Source organism: Marmota marmota, unplaced genomic scaffold, assembly GCF_001458135.2.
Source record: "Marmota marmota marmota unplaced genomic scaffold, marMar, whole genome shotgun sequence".
Taxonomy (NCBI): Eukaryota; Metazoa; Chordata; class Mammalia; order Rodentia; family Sciuridae; genus Marmota; species Marmota marmota.
In genome coordinates this window covers 17,442,225-17,462,522 of record NW_025999941.1, presented here as the reverse complement: position 1 = coordinate 17,462,522, position 20,298 = coordinate 17,442,225, and the positions used below count along the sequence as shown (strand labels likewise).

General features: G+C 45.3%; 1 protein-coding gene and 1 long non-coding RNA gene across 5 annotated transcripts in view; one reads left to right on the top strand and one right to left on the bottom strand.

Annotated features, from left to right (window-relative positions):
• Nucleotides 1–5,914, bottom strand: part of LOC125616268 — a 221,012-nt gene extending 215,098 nt beyond the window's left edge. For 2 of the 4 annotated variants that reach the window (XR_007346901.1, XR_007346899.1), the window contains exon 1: nt 5,395–5,891. This is a non-coding gene — a long non-coding RNA (uncharacterized LOC125616268). Of the gene's footprint in view, nt 1–5,394 lie in introns of all 4 variants that reach the window. The other 2 variants (XR_007346902.1, XR_007346903.1) reach the window with 2 other exon arrangements.
• A 2,378-nt stretch (nt 5,915–8,292) lies between these two features.
• Adamts9 (ADAM metallopeptidase with thrombospondin type 1 motif 9) overlaps nt 8,293–20,298 on the top strand; it is a 147,897-nt gene continuing 135,891 nt past the window's right edge. Inside the window, exons 1-2 of the mRNA XM_048801020.1 lie at nt 8,293–8,319; nt 9,010–9,172. Coding sequence (XP_048656977.1) covers nt 8,293–8,319; nt 9,010–9,172 — 190 coding nt within the window. The remainder of the gene's footprint in view (nt 8,320–9,009; nt 9,173–20,298) is intronic.

Here is a 20,298-nt window from a genome sequence, read left to right as displayed (position 1 = left end):
ATGCTGGTCCCTGTTCTTCCATCTACAGTCCTACAGCAACCGCCATTGTCTCCTGAGCCTGGTTGCTTTCTACTTAATGATAGCTTATCGTTAAAATCATCCCTCAGGTGGGTGGGCTCAGTGGCCCACTCCTGTCATCCCAGCAGCTCGGGAGGCTGAGGCAGGAGGATCATGAGTTCAAAGCCAGCCTCAACCACTTAGCGAGATTCTAAGTAACATAACAAGACCCTGTTTCAAAATAAAACATAAAAAGGAGCTGGAGATGTGGCTCAGTGGTTGAGCGCCCCTGGGTTCAATCCCTGGTATAAAAAAAAAAAAAAAATTACATCAACAAATTAACCAGCTCTTCAGGGTCTTCATAGTATGTGCAAATAACAAAACCTTCCAGACTGACAGGGAGTTCTTCAAATACTTCTCATATGATTGCTTGCTTCATCTTGTGTGTGGATCAGGTCATCCCCTGGTGATAGTATCTGGTGTCCTCTTCCCTCTTGGAATTGCTATTTCTAAAGTGAACCCTTTAATTAAAGATAGCATCAACCGATGACTAAGAGGGCGGCATCCTAGGTCTCCTGGCTTCACTGTATTCAGTTCTGTGTTCTGACCTCCAAGCCTGGATGAGTGTCACTGAAGTCCTGTCTTGCTCAAGATGAGCTGAGATTGGGTGGACATACCCATAGACAGTAGGCCCGGGAGCTTGTGTAGCATCAAGACTGCCACCACCAGCAAGTTTAATGGTCAAGGCATTTGTCACTATTTATTTATTTATGTATGTATGTATGTATGTATGTATGTATTTATCTGCCTATACTGCTAAGACCATTGCCCTTCACTTTTTGACTTCCCAAATCCATATTCCAAAGTACACTTTTTTTTTGTACTGATTTTTTTATACTGATTGAATCCAGGGTGCTTAACCACTGAGCCATGTCTCCAGCCCTATTTTGTATTTTATTTAGAGACAGGGTCTCACTGAGTGGCTTAGGGCCTCACTGAGTTGCTGAGGCTGGCTTTGAACTCATGATCCTCCTTCCTCAGCCTCCCAAGCCTCTGAGATTACAGGTGTGTGCCACTGTACCTGGCACAAGTACATATTTTAAATATGTCCATAAATGTATGTGAAGCATGTGATAGAAAAAATGTGTTTCTTCTCCTCCTTTCTTCATAACATGTTCAAAAGACACTGAAATAATATTCTTACCGATTAACTTTTAGAACATTATGTATTCTTTCCAAAAGTGGCTACAAACCAACATTTTAAAAAATTACTATTGGCGCTGCAAGTATATTATTTATACTGTTTCATTCATCTTTTTTTTTGGTATGGGGAATTGAACCCAGGGGCACTCAACCACTGAGCCCCATCCCCAGCCCTATTTTATATTTTATTTAGAGACAGGGTCTCACTGAGTTGCTTAGGGCCTCACTGTTGCTGAGTCTGGCTTTGAACTCCCGATCCTCCTGCCTCAGCCTCCCAAGCTGCTGGCACTACAGGCGTGGGCCACTGCACCCGGGCTGTTTCATTCTTCTTTATCACAAATTTATGAGATAGGTGCCATTCTGATTTCAGTTGTATCTGGGGAAGAAGCTGAGGCTTAGAGCAATGAAGTACCCTCGCCAAGATCTTACACCTAGTCCTCAGTAAGAGTTTCACGATCTTCTTACTCCAAGAGCCATTTCGTCTGTGTAGGTGACTGGTGGAAAAGGGAAGTTGGCTGGGAAGAGAAAGTCTCAGTGCTGACATTCCAGAAAATACTCAAGGTTCAATTATCCAAGTTAGTGGACATTTAATTTTCTGAGAGGACAAGTCATTGTCAAGTCGTGTTAAAAACACTAAGAAGAAGGAATTTTAAGAGTAAATATTGAGCCAGGCTCAGTGTCTCATGCCTGTAATCCCAGCAACTCAGAAGCCTGAGTCAGGAGGATCTCAAGTTCAAAGTCAGCCTCTGCAAAAGTGAGGCCCTAAGCAACTCAGTGAGACCCTGTCTCTAAATAAAATACAAAATAAGGCTGGGGATGGGGTTCAGTGATCAAGTGGCCCTGAGTTCAATCCCTAGTACCAAAACAAAAAAGTAAAGATTGAGAACTATCAATGGAAGACGCCTTATTTTTTTCCACAAAAGCTTATTTGTGTTCTAATCATTACTGACATCTGGGCTGTATGTAACGCCTTCCAAGTCACAAATGCTGATTTTTAAAAATATATTTTAAAAAACTTTTTAGTTGTAGATGGGCACAATCCCCTTATTGTATATATTTATTTTTATGCGGCGCTGAGATCAACCCCAGTGCCTCCCCTGTGTTAGGAAACGCCCTGCCACTGAGCCACCTCTCAGCCCCAATGCTGCTGTTCGGTTTCCTTGCCAGTGACCAATATGGTGTGCCCTGCCTTCACCCCCTGAGATGGATCAGGAGCCCAGCAGTTTCGACTGGCTCTTCCAAAGATCGCTGCGGGACTCTGCCACTCTGGTTTCTCTCTTCCAGCTGCTTCTGCACCCCTTCTTTGAACAGATACAGGCGGCTCAGAACAGAGGCTCAGAACAGGTGGAAGGCACTTTGAACTGTGGCACAATCCACAAGCACCATTAGAGGGACGGCTCTGCAGGTCATGGAAATCTCCGACACCAGGTAGCCCTTGTCTAGGGAGTGAATGGAGATTGGGGTGGGCGTGGTCCCTCTTGCCAGAGAGGACAAGGGCCGCCTCCCTAGGCCAGTCATGCAGCTTCAGCCCTGTGTCCTCCCACCCAAGAGCAGGGACACAAATGCAGATTCTTTAGAAACAAACGTATCTTGCAGAAAAATGGGATGGAACTAGAATCAGTGGCTTTCCTGCGTCTTCCAAGTGATGCAGACTAGAGCTCAGTGGGTGTGTCTCTGCTGAAGTTGGCTATAGGGCTGTGATCTCTGTCTCCTGCTGGACTTGACCTTGTATGTTGATGCCTTCTTTATCTTATAGGATAATACAGTATTTGCAATGGGGGAAACCTTAGCAGTCAGGTCTAATCCAATTCTCTAGTTGTAGACAGTATAGGAAACTGAGGCTCCGCTGTGGGGTCCCTCTCTCATTTCCAGCAGTGATCCTACCTAGGGACCATGTGGCAGAACTGTCTCTGGCCCAAGTCTTGGGACTGGTGCCCCAGAGTCCTCTGCTGAGCTAGGTGTCACCCTGGAGTTGCTGGATTCTGGGGATCTGAGCCAGGCAAGGCCTGTGGCCTAACCCAGATTACAGGTTGGTGGGACCAGGTCAGAAAAGGTCTAAGGGACTTGATGGTGGCAGGGTTGAGAGTGCTTTCCGCCTGCTTGTTTCCTCTGTACCCAGCGCAGCTTGTTGACATTCTATTTCTCGAAAGCGAAAGTGACTCTTGGCCCAGTGGCTCCCTTTCCAGATCATCTCTGCTATCATGAGCTGTCTCTGTGTACCTTGGGCCACTTGGGCGTGACTGCATTTATTTGTCTTTGCATCCTGTTGATAAGTTCCTTGGGTCCAGCACGAGGGGCGAGGGGTCAGTTTCCTATGCCAGGCCCTTGTGACTGCAGTGTCCCTCCACAGTAGGTCTTCGTCAGTTCCACTGAGCTGGCCAGCCTGCCTGCCCCAGGCTGCAGGAGACCAGTGACAGTCTGGTGGGAGCCCTGGGGAGAGGAGGTGGCTTTGGTAAGCCCCCTCCTGCTGCTGATTCACTGCTGGCCTCCAGGTGAAATCCCCAGTTCGGTCTCTGACCCTGAACTTTCCCCAGGTGGCTTTAGGAGTTGTTCTAGTTAGTGACCCTCATGGGCTCCCTGGTAGATGTGGGGAGGGAGGCAGCCCGTGGAAGGTCCCCCTGTTGGCTTGGGCTTGTGGGACAGTGTTTTTCTGTTACTAAAATTCCTCTTTCGTCTTCCCACCTCAGCAAGGCCAGCTCTCTTTGTGTCTTGTGGGATGTACCCCTTGGCCTGCCAGTGCTGTTTCTAAGAGAGCGTTGGACAGTTATGTCCAAGAAGTTATGAATGATGCCCAGTACCAGGCTCTTTTTTTTTAAATAATTTTCTATTTGTTCTTTTTAGCTATATATGACACTAGGGTGTATCTTGACCTATCACACATACATGGCATAGCTTCCCATTCTTGTGGTTGGACATGATGTGGAGTTTCCCTGGTCGTGTGTTCATATATGATCATAGGAAAGTTCTGTCCCATTCACTCCACTGTCTTTCCCATTCCCATCCCCCTCCCTTCCCTTCATTCCCCTTTGTCTCATCCAAAATACTTCTATCCTTCCATCCTCCCTCCCTTATTGTGTGTTAGTATCCACATATCAGAGAGAACACTCAGCCTTTGGTTTTTGGGGGATTGGCTTATTTCACTTAGCATGATAATCTCCAGTTTCATCCATTTACACACAAATGCCATAATTTTATTATTCTCATAGCTGAGCAATATTCCATTGTGCCAATACCATACTTTTATAGCAAGAGAACAGAAACAATCCCGGTATCCCTGAGGTGAGGCATAGATCAATAAATTATAGTGTGGGCAGATGATGGATTTCTCTGCAGCCTGAAAAATGATGGCATAGATTTGTTAACAAACATGGATGTACACGTTAAGTGAACAAGCAGGTGATGAACTAGTATGTATGATATGTCACTTTTTAAGAATGTTAAGATTTACCAGGCATGGTAGCACACACCTGTAATTCCAGTGGCTTGGGAGGCTGAGGCAGGAGGATCACACGTTCAGGGTCATCTCAGCCACTTAGTAAGGTCCTAAGGAACTCAGCAAGACTCTGTCTCTAAATAAAATATTTTAAAAAGGGCCGGGCTGGGATGTGGCTCAGTGGTTAAGCACCCTGGTTTTACTCACAGGTATCACCCGCCAAAATTAAGATACATATATGTGCACCTGCAAGCAAAGGCATAAAAATATTAACAGTGATTATTTCTTGTTGCCAAGAACATAGGCAATTTTTACTTTTTACTTTTTTTTTTTTTTTTGGTACTGAAAATTGAACCCAGGGGGTTGCTTTAAACCATTGAGGCCCCATCTCCAACCCTTTTTTGTATTTTATTTAGAGATCAGGGTCNTTGTACCCGCCCCCCCTGCTTTCCGACCCCCACCCCCTAGCCCTTTACCCTCCACTAGGTCTATAGGGCATCCTCTCCCTCTTCCCACGACATCCGAGGACCCGATGTACGCTTCTGGCCCCAGCCAGAATGATCCTTGACTTTCCCAAGCGACGTGCGTTTCTGCCACGCGCGTATGACGCAGAAACTTTCCCGGGCAGGCTCGCCTAGCTCACGGCGTGGCGTCGTACGCTCCTTTGGGTATTAAACCTTGCGTCTATGATGTGTCTACTCTCACCCAGAGCACCCACACTCCCCCCACCATCTTTTCTAAGTGGGGGCTTAAGTACTCACTCAGGGAGCTCGGCAGCCCCGTTGCGCGCTGCGGTCTTGGGTCTTAAGCTCCAGATCTGGACGTCGCATCCTCCTCCTCACGAGGGAAGGCTTTCGAGGGAGGGGTAAGCCAGCTTGAAGACGGGGAGGGAGGAGGTCTAGCCCACTGGGATGTGGGGAAGGGGCTGAACCCCTGCTCACCCCAGCTAAACGCCGGGAATCTCTGCGCCCGAAGCGCGTCGTGGAGATTGGGGGTAGGCGGAGACCGCAGTGTGGCTGGGCAGCGGAGGAGGGGTGCTGCGGTGAGTGAGTCATCGCTGCCCCGAGACCTAGGGCCTGGACGGTGGGATCCCTCGGGTCTTTAGCAGGTGATGGCTTAGGTGGGCGCGAAGTCCGGCGTCTGACCCAGCGAGCTTCAGCGCCCCGGGGTTTCAAGGTAGTACCCTCCAATCCCTAGTCCCCGCGACTCGAGCTGCGAGTGCACGTCAAGTTTGTAAACACTCCTCACTCCTCCTCTCTCCCCGCCTCCGCCCCCCTCTGAAGCCCGGTGGCCCCAGCACTGGTTTGAATGTTTTGCTGCGCAGAACCTTCATTTCCATTGGTAGTTTTAGGTGGTAACACGTGGTCTTTGGGGGGAACTGAGAACCGAAGCCACTCCCTGGGCAATGGCCATCATATTCATATTGCGTTTGATTTGTCATCTGCCTCGTTTGGGGAAAAGAGTATGCGTGGATCTTAAAGATAGGTGCTCTCTGTACCTCCAGCCTTTAATCTAGTTCCAGCGCCCTGCCCCTTTGTGTTCCTTCTGCAATTTTTATTTCCTCCTGAGATTTCTCCTTACCGTTTTTGGAGCCTTGGAATTAGGATGTTCCAGATGTTTTGCCCAGGAAGTCTTCCACTCCTTTGAGTGGGCGGGGCCACCTGCATGTCAGTTAGCAGTTCCCCAGAGTTCCAGCTCAGGTGTTTTGCTTACTTCTGAACATCCCTACCTCTCTTCTATTTTCCTTCTCTTTTCCCCTCCCCCGATTCCCCCCTCCCCCATCCCAGGCTCTCATTAGGACGGTTGTCTAAGACAAACTTCCACAGGCTCTTGTCTTCCAGTCTTTTCTCTAAATCCCTGCCCCCCACACACACACCACTAACAGATGAATGATGACTGAGCACAAGTACTCATCACCACTCTGCCCAGGTACTTTACGTAGCCCCCCATGGTCTAGTAAACAACCATAGACTCCTTCATTGAGCAGTTAAGACCTTTTACATTACATTTGCTCACACCACAGCCATCTCACACTCAAGTTTTTCTCCTGAAATCCTATATTTCAGGCAATCTGCTTTATTCCCTCTGAATCACTTCATACAGCTTCCCATGTCCAAAACATACTCTTCTTAAAGCGTCAAGTACGCCCCCTTCCCAGGGAGACCTTCCCATACAGATAGATAGATAGCATCTCTCTGGTCCACTTAGCTGTCTCTCTGTTGTGATGCTTGCTGCATTCTTTCCTGCGTTGAAGTTCCCAGGTGCACAGATTCTGTTCCTTCATCCTTAGTAGCCAGGTCACCATCAATTCTTCTCTGGCATTGGATCCTTCAATCCTGTGTGTACTTAATATGTACATTTGAAAAAGGATCCCCTTAGCCAAGAAAAGGTAACTCTGGCCCAGCAGCTATTTGTGAATCAATGGCAAAATCAATTTTGGTGCCATATTGTTACTGTCGTGCATGGAGCCGTTATCCTGGCACCATAATAAGCACTTTACTGTATGCATTGTTTTACCCAGAGCCTCCTGAGGACAGTGCTTCAAAAACCCATTTTACTATTAAGGACACTGAGGCTTTGACCTGGAGTCTTGCCTGAGGCCTCCCAGCTGGTCAGTGGCAGTTGGGACCCACTCTGGTCTTTCTGCTCAGTGCTGTGAACCATGAGTCAGAGACTCCATCTGTGCTCTTTCAGGAACTTCAGGATTTTTTTTTTTATAGAAAAGGCACCTATTTTAGTTGGAATCCTCAGTTCTCGACTTGTCCGGCTGCTTCTTCACCATTGGAGGGGAACTCTGAACAGATCACTCCCTTTCTGTGCCGTGGTTTCCCCATTGACCAACCGCAGGTGGCCCAACTTCTCCACCTGCATTCCCAGGCTTTTCTTTAGTATTCCTGTCTCTGGTAGATTTCTCGTGTTTGGTGGATCTACCTGATTTGTGCTCAGAGAGCCCCGAAGTTATATGTTAATTTCAGAGAGAGATCCCCGGGTGAAAGGAAATGTGTTCAAAAGCCTCCTCTGGTAACCAGCCACTCTGTCTCTTCGATGACAATAGCGCTGTTTCCTTCTTAAACAAGTCCTCCTGAATCATGTGGAAAACTGTCTTAAGAATACAAATTCTGGCCGGGTGCAGTGGCCCACACCTGTCATCCAGTGGCTCAGAAGAATGAGGCTGGAGGATTGAAAGTTCAAGGCCAACCTCAGCAACTTAGCAAGGCCCTAAGCAACTCAGTGAGACCCTGTCTCTAAATAAAATACCAAATAGGGCTGGGGATGTGGCTCAGTGGTTAAGTACCCCTGAGTTCAATTCCCAGTATCAAAAAACAGGATTTCCGGGGCAATTTTGATATTACCTGGTTTGGAGCCTGGTGCTTCTCACCTGTTATCATTTTTAAGAATACCCTGGGGGCTCATTAAAATCTGATTCCTGGAGCCCGCCCCAGAGATTCTGATGCAGTGGATCAGATTTGGGTTGGTGTATAATCATTTGCATTTCTAACAAGCTCTGCATGTGGCAGATGCTGGCCTTTGGGGACAGTCATTTCTCTTGTGCCCAGGAAGGGCAGAAGCCTGCTGATTATTTTCTGGTGTGGGAAACAGGACGGCGAAGAAAGAGAAGAGTTTGACTTCTTCTCTTAGACACCGCCCACTGGCACGACATGGAGTATTGGTTGGAGTATTGTCTGGTTTGGGTGGTGGGAGCTTGAAGTATCATGGACGGTTGGCAAAACTTGTTAGGAGTAGAAAGAGTGGCCTTTCTCAAGATGCTTAGCATGGTTGGTAGGAGCCCTGGTGGATCCTGCCATACCAGAAACCACTAATGAGTTCTAAGCCCTTCTAAGGTGTCAGGCACTTTATTTGCATTCTCTCATTTAATCTGCACAATGGTCCTTGACAGAAAGCATCTTTATCTCCACCTGACAAACAATAAGCTCCATCTCAGTGCAGTTAAAAAACTCACCTGCCCAGTGCAGTGGCACACACCTGTAATCCCATCAGCTCAGGAGGCTGAGGCAGGAGGATCACGAGTTCAGAGCCAGCCTCAGCAACTCACTGAGGTCCTGAACAACTCAGTGAGACCCTGTCTCTAAATAAAATGTAAAAAAGAGCTGGGGATGGGACACAGTGGTTAAGCATCCCTGGGTTCAATCTCTGAAAAGAAGGTACCAAGATGGCAGAGGGTGAAAATCTTCTCCATACATGCTGCAGTATTTTCACTGTAAACATGGACTGCAAGTCCTCTATGGGCAGAACTGCCCACAAAGGAAAGGGGTTGAATAGAATGAGCCTGTCTCTACTTGGAATTGTTCTGTTTTGTTTTGTTTTCCCTTCCATTGGCTAAATTCTGCTAAATCAACTTCTCTCTTCATTTGCAGCTGGGCACATTTCGGTTCCATGATGGGGATTATTTTATTGAACCGCTATTGTCCGTGGACGAACAAGACGATGAAGAGGAGCAAAACAAGCCCCACATTATTTATAGGCGTAGTAGCCCCCAGAGGGAGCCCTCTCCAGGAAGTCATACGTGTGACACCTCAGGTATTTGCTTCTTGTTTAAGTGGAGATGCCAACTCTGTGAGATGGGTTCATTAGCCAGACTTCAGAGATGTAGCTCTTTTGCAGTTTGCAAGGCACTACTGTATTGTTGTCTTTTGTTCAGTCCTCCAGTGAGGTAGGTATACCCTCGGCCCCATGTAGATATGGAAACTTCAGAGAGGTTTAGTGACGTTTCAAAGGTTGCACAGCTGAAACTTGGCAAAGTGAGGATTCAAAAGCATGAAGTGGTGATTCCAATTCCTGTGTGGGCAGAGCTGAGTCTTCTGTGGCAAGTTGCTAATTTTTAGGACTCAGCTTTCGTAGTTTTTTGAAGCTGTGACAGTGATATACCCCATCAGCAATTGCTTGTATTTTCTTGGTGTGTTCTAGTGACTTTGTTTTTCTGGGCTTCTTCCTGTGTAGGGTTACAAGAATTGCCTTACAAATGGAATTTGCAAAATCTTCTGTTTTATCTGAAATTTTCCTACCAACTTCACTTTTGCTAATGTCCTGTGGTTTCAGGAAATAAAGGAGTGGGCCTGTACCCACTACTAGATCTCTTTCCATTCTGACCAGATTGTCACAGGCTGCCTACTGATCTGTTTGGCCACTGTCAGGGATCTGTCATTGCAGACACCTTGGAAAGCTGATGCTGGTCCCTGTTCTTCCATCTACAGTCCTACAGCAACCGCCATTGTCTCCTGAGCCTGGTTGCTTTCTACTTAATGATAGCTTATCGTTAAAATCATCCCTCAGGTGGGTGGGCTCAGTGGCCCACTCCTGTCATCCCAGCAGCTCGGGAGGCTGAGGCAGGAGGATCATGAGTTCAAAGCCAGCCTCAACCACTTAGCGAGATTCTAAGTAACATAACAAGACCCTGTTTCAAAATAAAACATAAAAAGGAGCTGGAGATGTGGCTCAGTGGTTGAGCGCCCCTGGGTTCAATCCCTGGTATAAAAAAAAAAAAAAAATTACATCAACAAATTAACCAGCTCTTCAGGGTCTTCATAGTATGTGCAAATAACAAAACCTTCCAGACTGACAGGGAGTTCTTCAAATACTTCTCATATGATTGCTTGCTTCATCTTGTGTGTGGATCAGGTCATCCCCTGGTGATAGTATCTGGTGTCCTCTTCCCTCTTGGAATTGCTATTTCTAAAGTGAACCCTTTAATTAAAGATAGCATCAACCGATGACTAAGAGGGCGGCATCCTAGGTCTCCTGGCTTCACTGTATTCAGTTCTGTGTTCTGACCTCCAAGCCTGGATGAGTGTCACTGAAGTCCTGTCTTGCTCAAGATGAGCTGAGATTGGGTGGACATACCCATAGACAGTAGGCCCGGGAGCTTGTGTAGCATCAAGACTGCCACCACCAGCAAGTTTAATGGTCAAGGCATTTGTCACTATTTATTTATTTATGTATGTATGTATGTATGTATGTATGTATTTATCTGCCTATACTGCTAAGACCATTGCCCTTCACTTTTTGACTTCCCAAATCCATATTCCAAAGTACACTTTTTTTTTGTACTGATTTTTTTATACTGATTGAATCCAGGGTGCTTAACCACTGAGCCCCATCTCCAACCCTTTTTTGTATTTTATTTAGAGACAGGGTCTCACTGAGTTGCTTAGGGCCTTGCTTTTGATGAAGCTGGCTTTGAACTCACAGTCCTCCTGCCTCAGCCTCCCGAGCTGCTGGACAACTCTTTCCAACTTCAGTTTTCAGAGCATCTTCTTGGACTTCCCATCTAGCTTCCCATCCCTAAATGACCTATGGATGGCCAACTTTCATTGAGCAGGTATCATGTAGTCAGCCCTATTCCAAGAGCTTTCTGAGCTGTAGTCCCTAATTCTTCCCTTGGCTCCATTTTGCAGATGGGGAATCTGAGACTCAGAGAGGTCCTTACTGTTGACTCATCCAAGGTCACACATCTCATACAGACACCATTGTTAGAGGATTTTTCTGGCCTGTCCCTTTCTGGCTCTGATTGCATTCATCTGAGTTCCTTCTGATGGCAGGACTTTTTAAGTGCCTGCCTGGAATTTGATTTGGCTTCAGGAGGGTTGCTGGTACTTGAAATTCCCACCAAGACTCTAATGCCTCTTAGTGTCTCCCGCAGGCCCCTGTTGGAGTGTCTAGAGGTTACCCATTAACCTCCTGGATCCCATTAATAATTTAGCATAGATTAGCTGATTAGATTAGCTCCCGGGCCAGTTGGGCCCAGATGGAGTGAGAGACAGAACTCAGCAGCCTCGTGAGGCAAGGGGGAGGGGTTATGTAAATGACTCTGTGGCAGTGGCAGTCCCAGGGGAAACCCTGTTGCTTCCCTGTTGGTACCCAACTTCTGCAGCCCCAGGTCCTTTGCCTCAGGCTTTACACCCTATGAAGGACCAGGTGCCAGCGCCCTGGAAGCCCCCAGGGATCCCTGCACTACTCCAGAAGCCCCCCCCCCCCCGCAGAAAATGCTCAGGTTATTCCCGGATGAGAAACTGAACTTGACCGCAGCGTGGAAACCAGGAAACAGTAGATGTGGCGACCCAGAACTGAGCCTAAAGTTTAAGTGATAGTTGGATCCGTTTGGTGTTTCTTGTTCATTTACCCCTGTTTCACCCGTATCAGTGTTTTATGATTTTTTTTAAATTTTATAATTTTTGAAATTTTATAATTTTAAAAAATATTCTTCTATAACTTTATGTCTAATAAAAAGACAATATAAGCAGTGACCTCTGGAACCCATCCTAAGTTATTATAACATATTTTTTTAAGCAACTAAATTTTCAGGTTTAATTTTCTCAGCTTGATCTTTACAGCATTTATATAAAAACATTGCTTTCCTATTTTTCTTTAACAAACATTGGTAATAACAGTACCATTTTTCAAAAAATATAATTCAAGGATAATGAAACAGAAACTTGTAATATAGGAACAATTTCTCCTTCATTTGTTCTCATTTATTAGTGTAACTTTTTCTTTCATCTTGTTTTTATGAAAACATTTTATTATGAATGTCTTCTTTGCACAAGCAAAGTAGAGGCCGGAGTTAAATGAATCACCCTAAACACGTCATCTGCATTTAACAATGACTAAGATATTTTCACATTTGCCTTCTTTTATTTTCTGGAATAATTTTTTTTTTTAGTATCATTTTATTTAGTTATCTAGTTGTTTATTTTTTGGGTAGGAGGGATTGAACCCAGTGGTACTTTACTACTGAGCCATATCCCCAGTCTTTTTTAAGACAATTGCTTAGGGCCTCGATAAGTTGCTGAGGCTGGCCTTGAACTTGTGATCCTCCTGCCTCAGCCTCCTGAGCTGCTAGGATTACAGGTATGTGTCATCTTCTGGAATATTTTAAAGCAAACCCAAATATCATCTCTAAAATATCTCTAAATATCCCAATACAGGTCTTTTAATACGTAACTGAAGTATGATTTCTTACCATGAGCAAAATTAACAGTTTCTCCATATCAAAAACAGTCTCTATATTAAAGTTTTCCTCATTTTCCCCCAGATAACTTCCTGGCAGCCTGTTTGATTAGAGGGTGATCTAAATGAGGTCTTTATGTTGCATTGGGTTGTCATCTCCTAAGTTGCTTTTTGCTTCATTGTTATTGTTACTATTGTTCAAATTGACATTTTCCTCCTAGTTTTAGGTTTGGGGATTTTTTTTCCTTTTTGGGGGATACCGGGTTTTGAACCCAGGGGCACTCAACCACTGAGTCATATCCCCAGCCCTGTCTTGTATTTTATTTAGTGACAGGGTCTCTCTAAATTGCAGAGGCTAACTTGAAACTTTCCATCCTCCTGCCTTAGCCTCTGGGATTATGGCCCTTCCACTGTACCTGGCTCTCACCTGTGTTTTGAAACCCTGAAGAACCAGTTCTCAGTTGGAAACTTCAGGCAGGCAGTCCGCTTGGCCTAGAGACTGAGGCTCTTTGATGTTGGATGGACTCTCTGGTTCCCTCCCCGGAGCATTTTCTCCCGGGTTCTGGATCCAGAGACAGCCAGAGGGTGCCTGCTTCAACAGCCACCCAGTCTCAGGGTCTCTTCTGTCTCCTACCCATCAGATCCTGGGAGTCCTGATTGCTTTGCTTCAGAAACCCAGCCGGTTGGAGGGAAAGGATAAAGCAGATACTTGCTAATTTGTTGCCTTCTGGGCAGTCACTGGAAACCTGCTGAGCAGCACATCCATCTGTGATAGGGACTCAGGAAATGGCAGGGGGCTCTCTGGCCTGCAGGGGCAGGAAGTTTGTTGGTTTTTCTATTTCCTCTTAGTATTTTCTAGTATTTCTTGGTATTTTCTAATAAATAAATAAATAATTTAGAGACAGGGTCTCACTGAGTTGCTTAGGGCCTCCCTAAGTTGCTGAGGCTGCCTTTGAACTTGCGATCCTCCTGCCTCAGCCTCTGGAGCCACTGGGATGACAGGCTTACGCCACTGCGCCCAGCAACAGGAGGTTTCAGGGGTCAATGTGAGGACCCTTCAGAGCTTTCTCTTGAATGGGCTATGATTTTGAAGTAAAAGAATTCTGGGGTCTCTTCCTATGCAGAGATAAGCCCTCTCACTTTATAAAATGCTATTTTTATCATATAATTGCGATTTCAAATTTGCAACTTTATATACATCAGAATTGGGCTCTTTTTGATAATCAGATTGTTAGAGAGTCACTGCCGTGGTCATTTATGGGTTACTTTTCTCATTTGTCTCTTTACGCCTGGACCACACATCTGCCTAGGCATTCTGTATAATTGTACATCATTAATAAATAGGATATTCTGGGATGGGCGCGGTGGTGCACGCTTGTAATCCTAGAGGCTCTGGAGGCTGAGACAGGGTGATCAAAGCCAGCCTCAGCAATGGCAAGGTGCCAAGGAACCAGTGAGACCCTGTCTCTAAATAAAATACAAAATACGGCTGTGGCTCAGTGGTTGAGAGCCCCTGGGTTCAATCCCTCATACCCCACTCCCAACATAGGACATTCCATATAACTGCAAACCGTTAATAAATAGAAAATGTTCTTAATATCATAAAAAGGATCACAGATGAATGCACAAGGTGATGATAGGTGCACATACAGCCTGTGGGCACTGAGAACCTCCTTTGAGAAGGAGCAAAATAAAATGAGGAGCAACTATTAATATAATTATTCATTTAAATTGACTCCCAATTCTCACCGATCCTCAGTTCTCATACACATTAGAATCAGAGTAAGGCACTTAAACATGCAGTTAGCATATGGGAAAAGTTCAAGTTGCTGTGATTCCAAGACTTTTTCTAAGATTTTTTAAAAATCTTTTTATTTCCCCTTAGTATTTTCTAGCGTTTCCTTTCCATTCTTATCTGAAGGTATAATTTTTATGCTCTAACCTCACCCATTCTAGTGTATAGCTCTGCAAGTTTTGGCAAATACGTTCAGTCTTGAAACTGTTCACAATCAAATTATAAAATATTTCCTGTTGTCCTTTGTAGTCAACCTGTCCCCCTCACGTTCTGTTTTTGGTCTCTGTAGTTTGACCTTTTCTGGAATATCATAGAATAACTAAGCAGAGTGCGTTTGAGGTTCATCTACATTGATGCCTGTATCAGTCATTCATCCTTTTTATTGCTGAGTAGTATTACATTGTTGGACATACTGCAGTTTATGGTATGCACGTGAGCAGCACAGTTTTCAGCCATTACAAATAAATCCATTATTAACATTTGCATACAGGTTTTTTGGTGTGTGAATGTAAGTTTTTATTGCAGTGGGGTAAATATCTAGGAGAGAGATTGCTAGGTTATATGCTAAGTGTATATTTAACTTCACAAAGGACTACTGATCTACTTTTCAAGTGGTTGTACCATTTTTCAGTACCATTAGCAGGGTATAAACTTTCAATTCTTTTGCATCCTCACCAGTGCTTGGTATTGACAATATTTTATGGGTTTCTTTATTTCTTACTTTCATCTATTTATATGTTTTTTTTTAGATATATGTGACAGTCAAGTGTATTTGGACATATCATACACACATGGAGTCTAACTTCCCGTTCTTGTGGTTGGACATGATGTGGGGTTTCACTGGTCGTGTGTTCACATATGAACATGGAAAAGTTCTGCCCATTCATTCAGTCTTTCCTATTGCAAACCCTTTCCCTTCCCTTCATTCCCCTTGGTCTCATCCAGTGACTTTCTGCCCTGCCCTCATTGTAGTCAGCCTCCACACATCATGGCTTTATTTTTAGTTAGAGCCATTCTAATAGGAACATAGTGTAGTCTCATTGTAGTTCTAATTTATATTTCCCTCGTGACTATTAATGTTTAATATCTCTTTCTGTAGTTATATTTACCATTTATATATCTTCTTTGGTGAAATGTTTGTTCAAGTTTTCTGCTTATTTTTTTAAACAAATTAAGATGTTGTTTTCTTATTATTGAACTTGGAGAGTTCTTTATATATTCTGGATATTGACCCTTTATGTAGTTTGTAAATATCGTCTCCTGGATTGTGGCTTGTCTTTTCAAAAAGTTCCTTAATTCTCAGGCCCTTATTTGACACATAGATCCTTATTTTACTGCCAGCACTTCATGCATTATAGATTTCATGGAATTATACACTAAGAAAGTATGGCGGAGCTAGGTACGATGGTACACTCCTGTAATCCCAGTTTCACGGGAGGCTGAGGCAGGAGGATCACAAGTTGGAGGCCAGCTGCAGCAATTTAGGGAAACCCTAAACAACTTAGTGAGACTCTGTATCAAAAAAAAAAAAAAAAGAATAAAAAGGGCANGAATCCAGGGTGCTTAACCACTGAGCCATGTCTCCAGCCCTATTTTGTATTTTATTTAGAGACAGGGTCTCACTGAGTGGCTTAGGGCCTCACTGAGTTGCTGAGGCTGGCTTTGAACTCATGATCCTCCTTCCTCAGCCTCCCAAGCCTCTGAGATTACAGGTGTGTGCCACTGTACCTGGCACAAGTACATATTTTAAATATGTCCATAAATGTATGTGAAGCATGTGATAGAAAAAATGTGTTTCTTCTCCTCCTTTCTTCATAACATGTTCAAAAGACACTGAAATAATATTCTTACCGATTAACTTTTAGAACATTATGTATTCTTTCCAAAAGTGGCTACAAACCAACATTTTAAAAAATTACTATTGGCGCTGCAAGTATATTATTTATACTGTTTCATTCATCTTTTTTTTTGGTATGGGGAATTGAACCCAGGGGCACTCAACCACTGAGCCCCATCCCCAGCCCTATTTTATATTTTATTTAGAGACAGGGTCTCACTGAGTTGCTTAGGGCCTCACTGTTGCTGAGTCTGGCTTTGAACTCCCGATCCTCCTGCCTCAGCCTCCCAAGCTGCTGGCACTACAGGCGTGGGCCACTGCACCCGGGCTGTTTCATTCTTCTTTATCACAAATTTATGAGATAGGTGCCATTCTGATTTCAGTTGTATCTGGGGAAGAAGCTGAGGCTTAGAGCAATGAAGTACCCTCGCCAAGATCTTACACCTAGTCCTCAGTAAGAGTTTCACGATCTTCTTACTCCAAGAGCCATTTCGTCTGTGTAGGTGACTGGTGGAAAAGGGAAGTTGGCTGGGAAGAGAAAGTCTCAGTGCTGACATTCCAGAAAATACTCAAGGTTCAATTATCCAAGTTAGTGGACATTTAATTTTCTGAGAGGACAAGTCATTGTCAAGTCGTGTTAAAAACACTAAGAAGAAGGAATTTTAAGAGTAAATATTGAGCCAGGCTCAGTGTCTCATGCCTGTAATCCCAGCAACTCAGAAGCCTGAGTCAGGAGGATCTCAAGTTCAAAGTCAGCCTCTGCAAAAGTGAGGCCCTAAGCAACTCAGTGAGACCCTGTCTCTAAATAAAATACAAAATAAGGCTGGGGATGGGGTTCAGTGATCAAGTGGCCCTGAGTTCAATCCCTAGTACCAAAACAAAAAAGTAAAGATTGAGAACTATCAATGGAAGACGCCTTATTTTTTTCCACAAAAGCTTATTTGTGTTCTAATCATTACTGACATCTGGGCTGTATGTAACGCCTTCCAAGTCACAAATGCTGATTTTTAAAAATATATTTTAAAAAACTTTTTAGTTGTAGATGGGCACAATCCCCTTATTGTATATATTTATTTTTATGCGGCGCTGAGATCAACCCCAGTGCCTCCCCTGTGTTAGGAAACGCCCTGCCACTGAGCCACCTCTCAGCCCCAATGCTGCTGTTCGGTTTCCTTGCCAGTGACCAATATGGTGTGCCCTGCCTTCACCCCCTGAGATGGATCAGGAGCCCAGCAGTTTCGACTGGCTCTTCCAAAGATCGCTGCGGGACTCTGCCACTCTGGTTTCTCTCTTCCAGCTGCTTCTGCACCCCTTCTTTGAACAGATACAGGCGGCTCAGAACAGAGGCTCAGAACAGGTGGAAGGCACTTTGAACTGTGGCACAATCCACAAGCACCATTAGAGGGACGGCTCTGCAGGTCATGGAAATCTCCGACACCAGGTAGCCCTTGTCTAGGGAGTGAATGGAGATTGGGGTGGGCGTGGTCCCTCTTGCCAGAGAGGACAAGGGCCGCCTCCCTAGGCCAGTCATGCAGCTTCAGCCCTGTGTCCTCCCACCCAAGAGCAGGGACACAAATGCAGATTCTTTAGAAACAAACGTATCTTGCAGAAAAATGGGATGGAACTAGAATCAGTGGCTTTCCTGCGTCTTCCAAGTGATGCAGACTAGAGCTCAGTGGGTGTGTCTCTGCTGAAGTTGGCTATAGGGCTGTGATCTCTGTCTCCTGCTGGACTTGACCTTGTATGTTGATGCCTTCTTTATCTTATAGGATAATACAGTATTTGCAATGGGGGAAACCTTAGCAGTCAGGTCTAATCCAATTCTCTAGTTGTAGACAGTATAGGAAACTGAGGCTCCGCTGTGGGGTCCCTCTCTCATTTCCAGCAGTGATCCTACCTAGGGACCATGTGGCAGAACTGTCTCTGGCCCAAGTCTTGGGACTGGTGCCCCAGAGTCCTCTGCTGAGCTAGGTGTCACCCTGGAGTTGCTGGATTCTGGGGATCTGAGCCAGGCAAGGCCTGTGGCCTAACCCAGATTACAGGTTGGTGGGACCAGGTCAGAAAAGGTCTAAGGGACTTGATGGTGGCAGGGTTGAGAGTGCTTTCCGCCTGCTTGTTTCCTCTGTACCCAGCGCAGCTTGTTGACATTCTATTTCTCGAAAGCGAAAGTGACTCTTGGCCCAGTGGCTCCCTTTCCAGATCATCTCTGCTATCATGAGCTGTCTCTGTGTACCTTGGGCCACTTGGGCGTGACTGCATTTATTTGTCTTTGCATCCTGTTGATAAGTTCCTTGGGTCCAGCACGAGGGGCGAGGGGTCAGTTTCCTATGCCAGGCCCTTGTGACTGCAGTGTCCCTCCACAGTAGGTCTTCGTCAGTTCCACTGAGCTGGCCAGCCTGCCTGCCCCAGGCTGCAGGAGACCAGTGACAGTCTGGTGGGAGCCCTGGGGAGAGGAGGTGGCTTTGGTAAGCCCCCTCCTGCTGCTGATTCACTGCTGGCCTCCAGGTGAAATCCCCAGTTCGGTCTCTGACCCTGAACTTTCCCCAGGTGGCTTTAGGAGTTGTTCTAGTTAGTGACCCTCATGGGCTCCCTGGTAGATGTGGGGAGGGAGGCAGCCCGTGGAAGGTCCCCCTGTTGGCTTGGGCTTGTGGGACAGTGTTTTTCTGTTACTAAAATTCCTCTTTCGTCTTCCCACCTCAGCAAGGCCAGCTCTCTTTGTGTCTTGTGGGATGTACCCCTTGGCCTGCCAGTGCTGTTTCTAAGAGAGCGTTGGACAGTTATGTCCAAGAAGTTATGAATGATGCCCAGTACCAGGCTCTTTTTTTTTAAATAATTTTCTATTTGTTCTTTTTAGCTATATATGACACTAGGGTGTATCTTGACCTATCACACATACATGGCATAGCTTCCCATTCTTGTGGTTGGACATGATGTGGAGTTTCCCTGGTCGTGTGTTCATATATGATCATAGGAAAGTTCTGTCCCATTCACTCCACTGTCTTTCCCATTCCCATCCCCCTCCCTTCCCTTCATTCCCCTTTGTCTCATCCAAAATACTTCTATCCTTCCATCCTCCCTCCCTTATTGTGTGTTAGTATCCACATATCAGAGAGAACACTCAGCCTTTGGTTTTTGGGGGATTGGCTTATTTCACTTAGCATGATAATCTCCAGTTTCATCCATTTACACACAAATGCCATAATTTTATTATTCTCATAGCTGAGCAATATTCCATTGTGCCAATACCATACTTTTATAGCAAGAGAACAGAAACAATCCCGGTATCCCTGAGGTGAGGCATAGATCAATAAATTATAGTGTGGGCAGATGATGGATTTCTCTGCAGCCTGAAAAATGATGGCATAGATTTGTTAACAAACATGGATGTACACGTTAAGTGAACAAGCAGGTGATGAACTAGTATGTATGATATGTCACTTTTTAAGAATGTTAAGATTTACCAGGCATGGTAGCACACACCTGTAATTCCAGTGGCTTGGGAGGCTGAGGCAGGAGGATCACACGTTCAGGGTCATCTCAGCCACTTAGTAAGGTCCTAAGGAACTCAGCAAGACTCTGTCTCTAAATAAAATATTTTAAAAAGGGCCGGGCTGGGATGTGGCTCAGTGGTTAAGCACCCCTGGGTGCTTAAGCACCCTGGTTAAGCACCTCCCTCCCCCCTAAAAAAGAGTATGGTAGATACTGAACTATAAAGTTTGTCCAAGACAGAGGTACAGAGAAAGGAAATGCTTAAGACTTATTATTCAGCTAGACGAAATGATGCTCGCCTGTAATCCCAGTGGCTTGGGAGGCTGAGGCAGGAGGATCACGAGTTCAAAGCCAGCCTCAGCAAAAGCAAGGTGCTAAGCAACTCAGTGAGACCCTGTCTCTAAATAAAATACAAAATAGGGCTGGGGATGTGGATCCATGGCCGAGCGCTCCTGAGTTCAGTCCCTGGTCCCCCCCACCTCTCAAAAAGAAAGAAACTGTTGCAAAGCTGTGGAGAAAGCCTTCAGACCTCCAGTTCCTCTGAGGGCTTAGGATGCTACCCAAGGCGGCCTGTGGCTG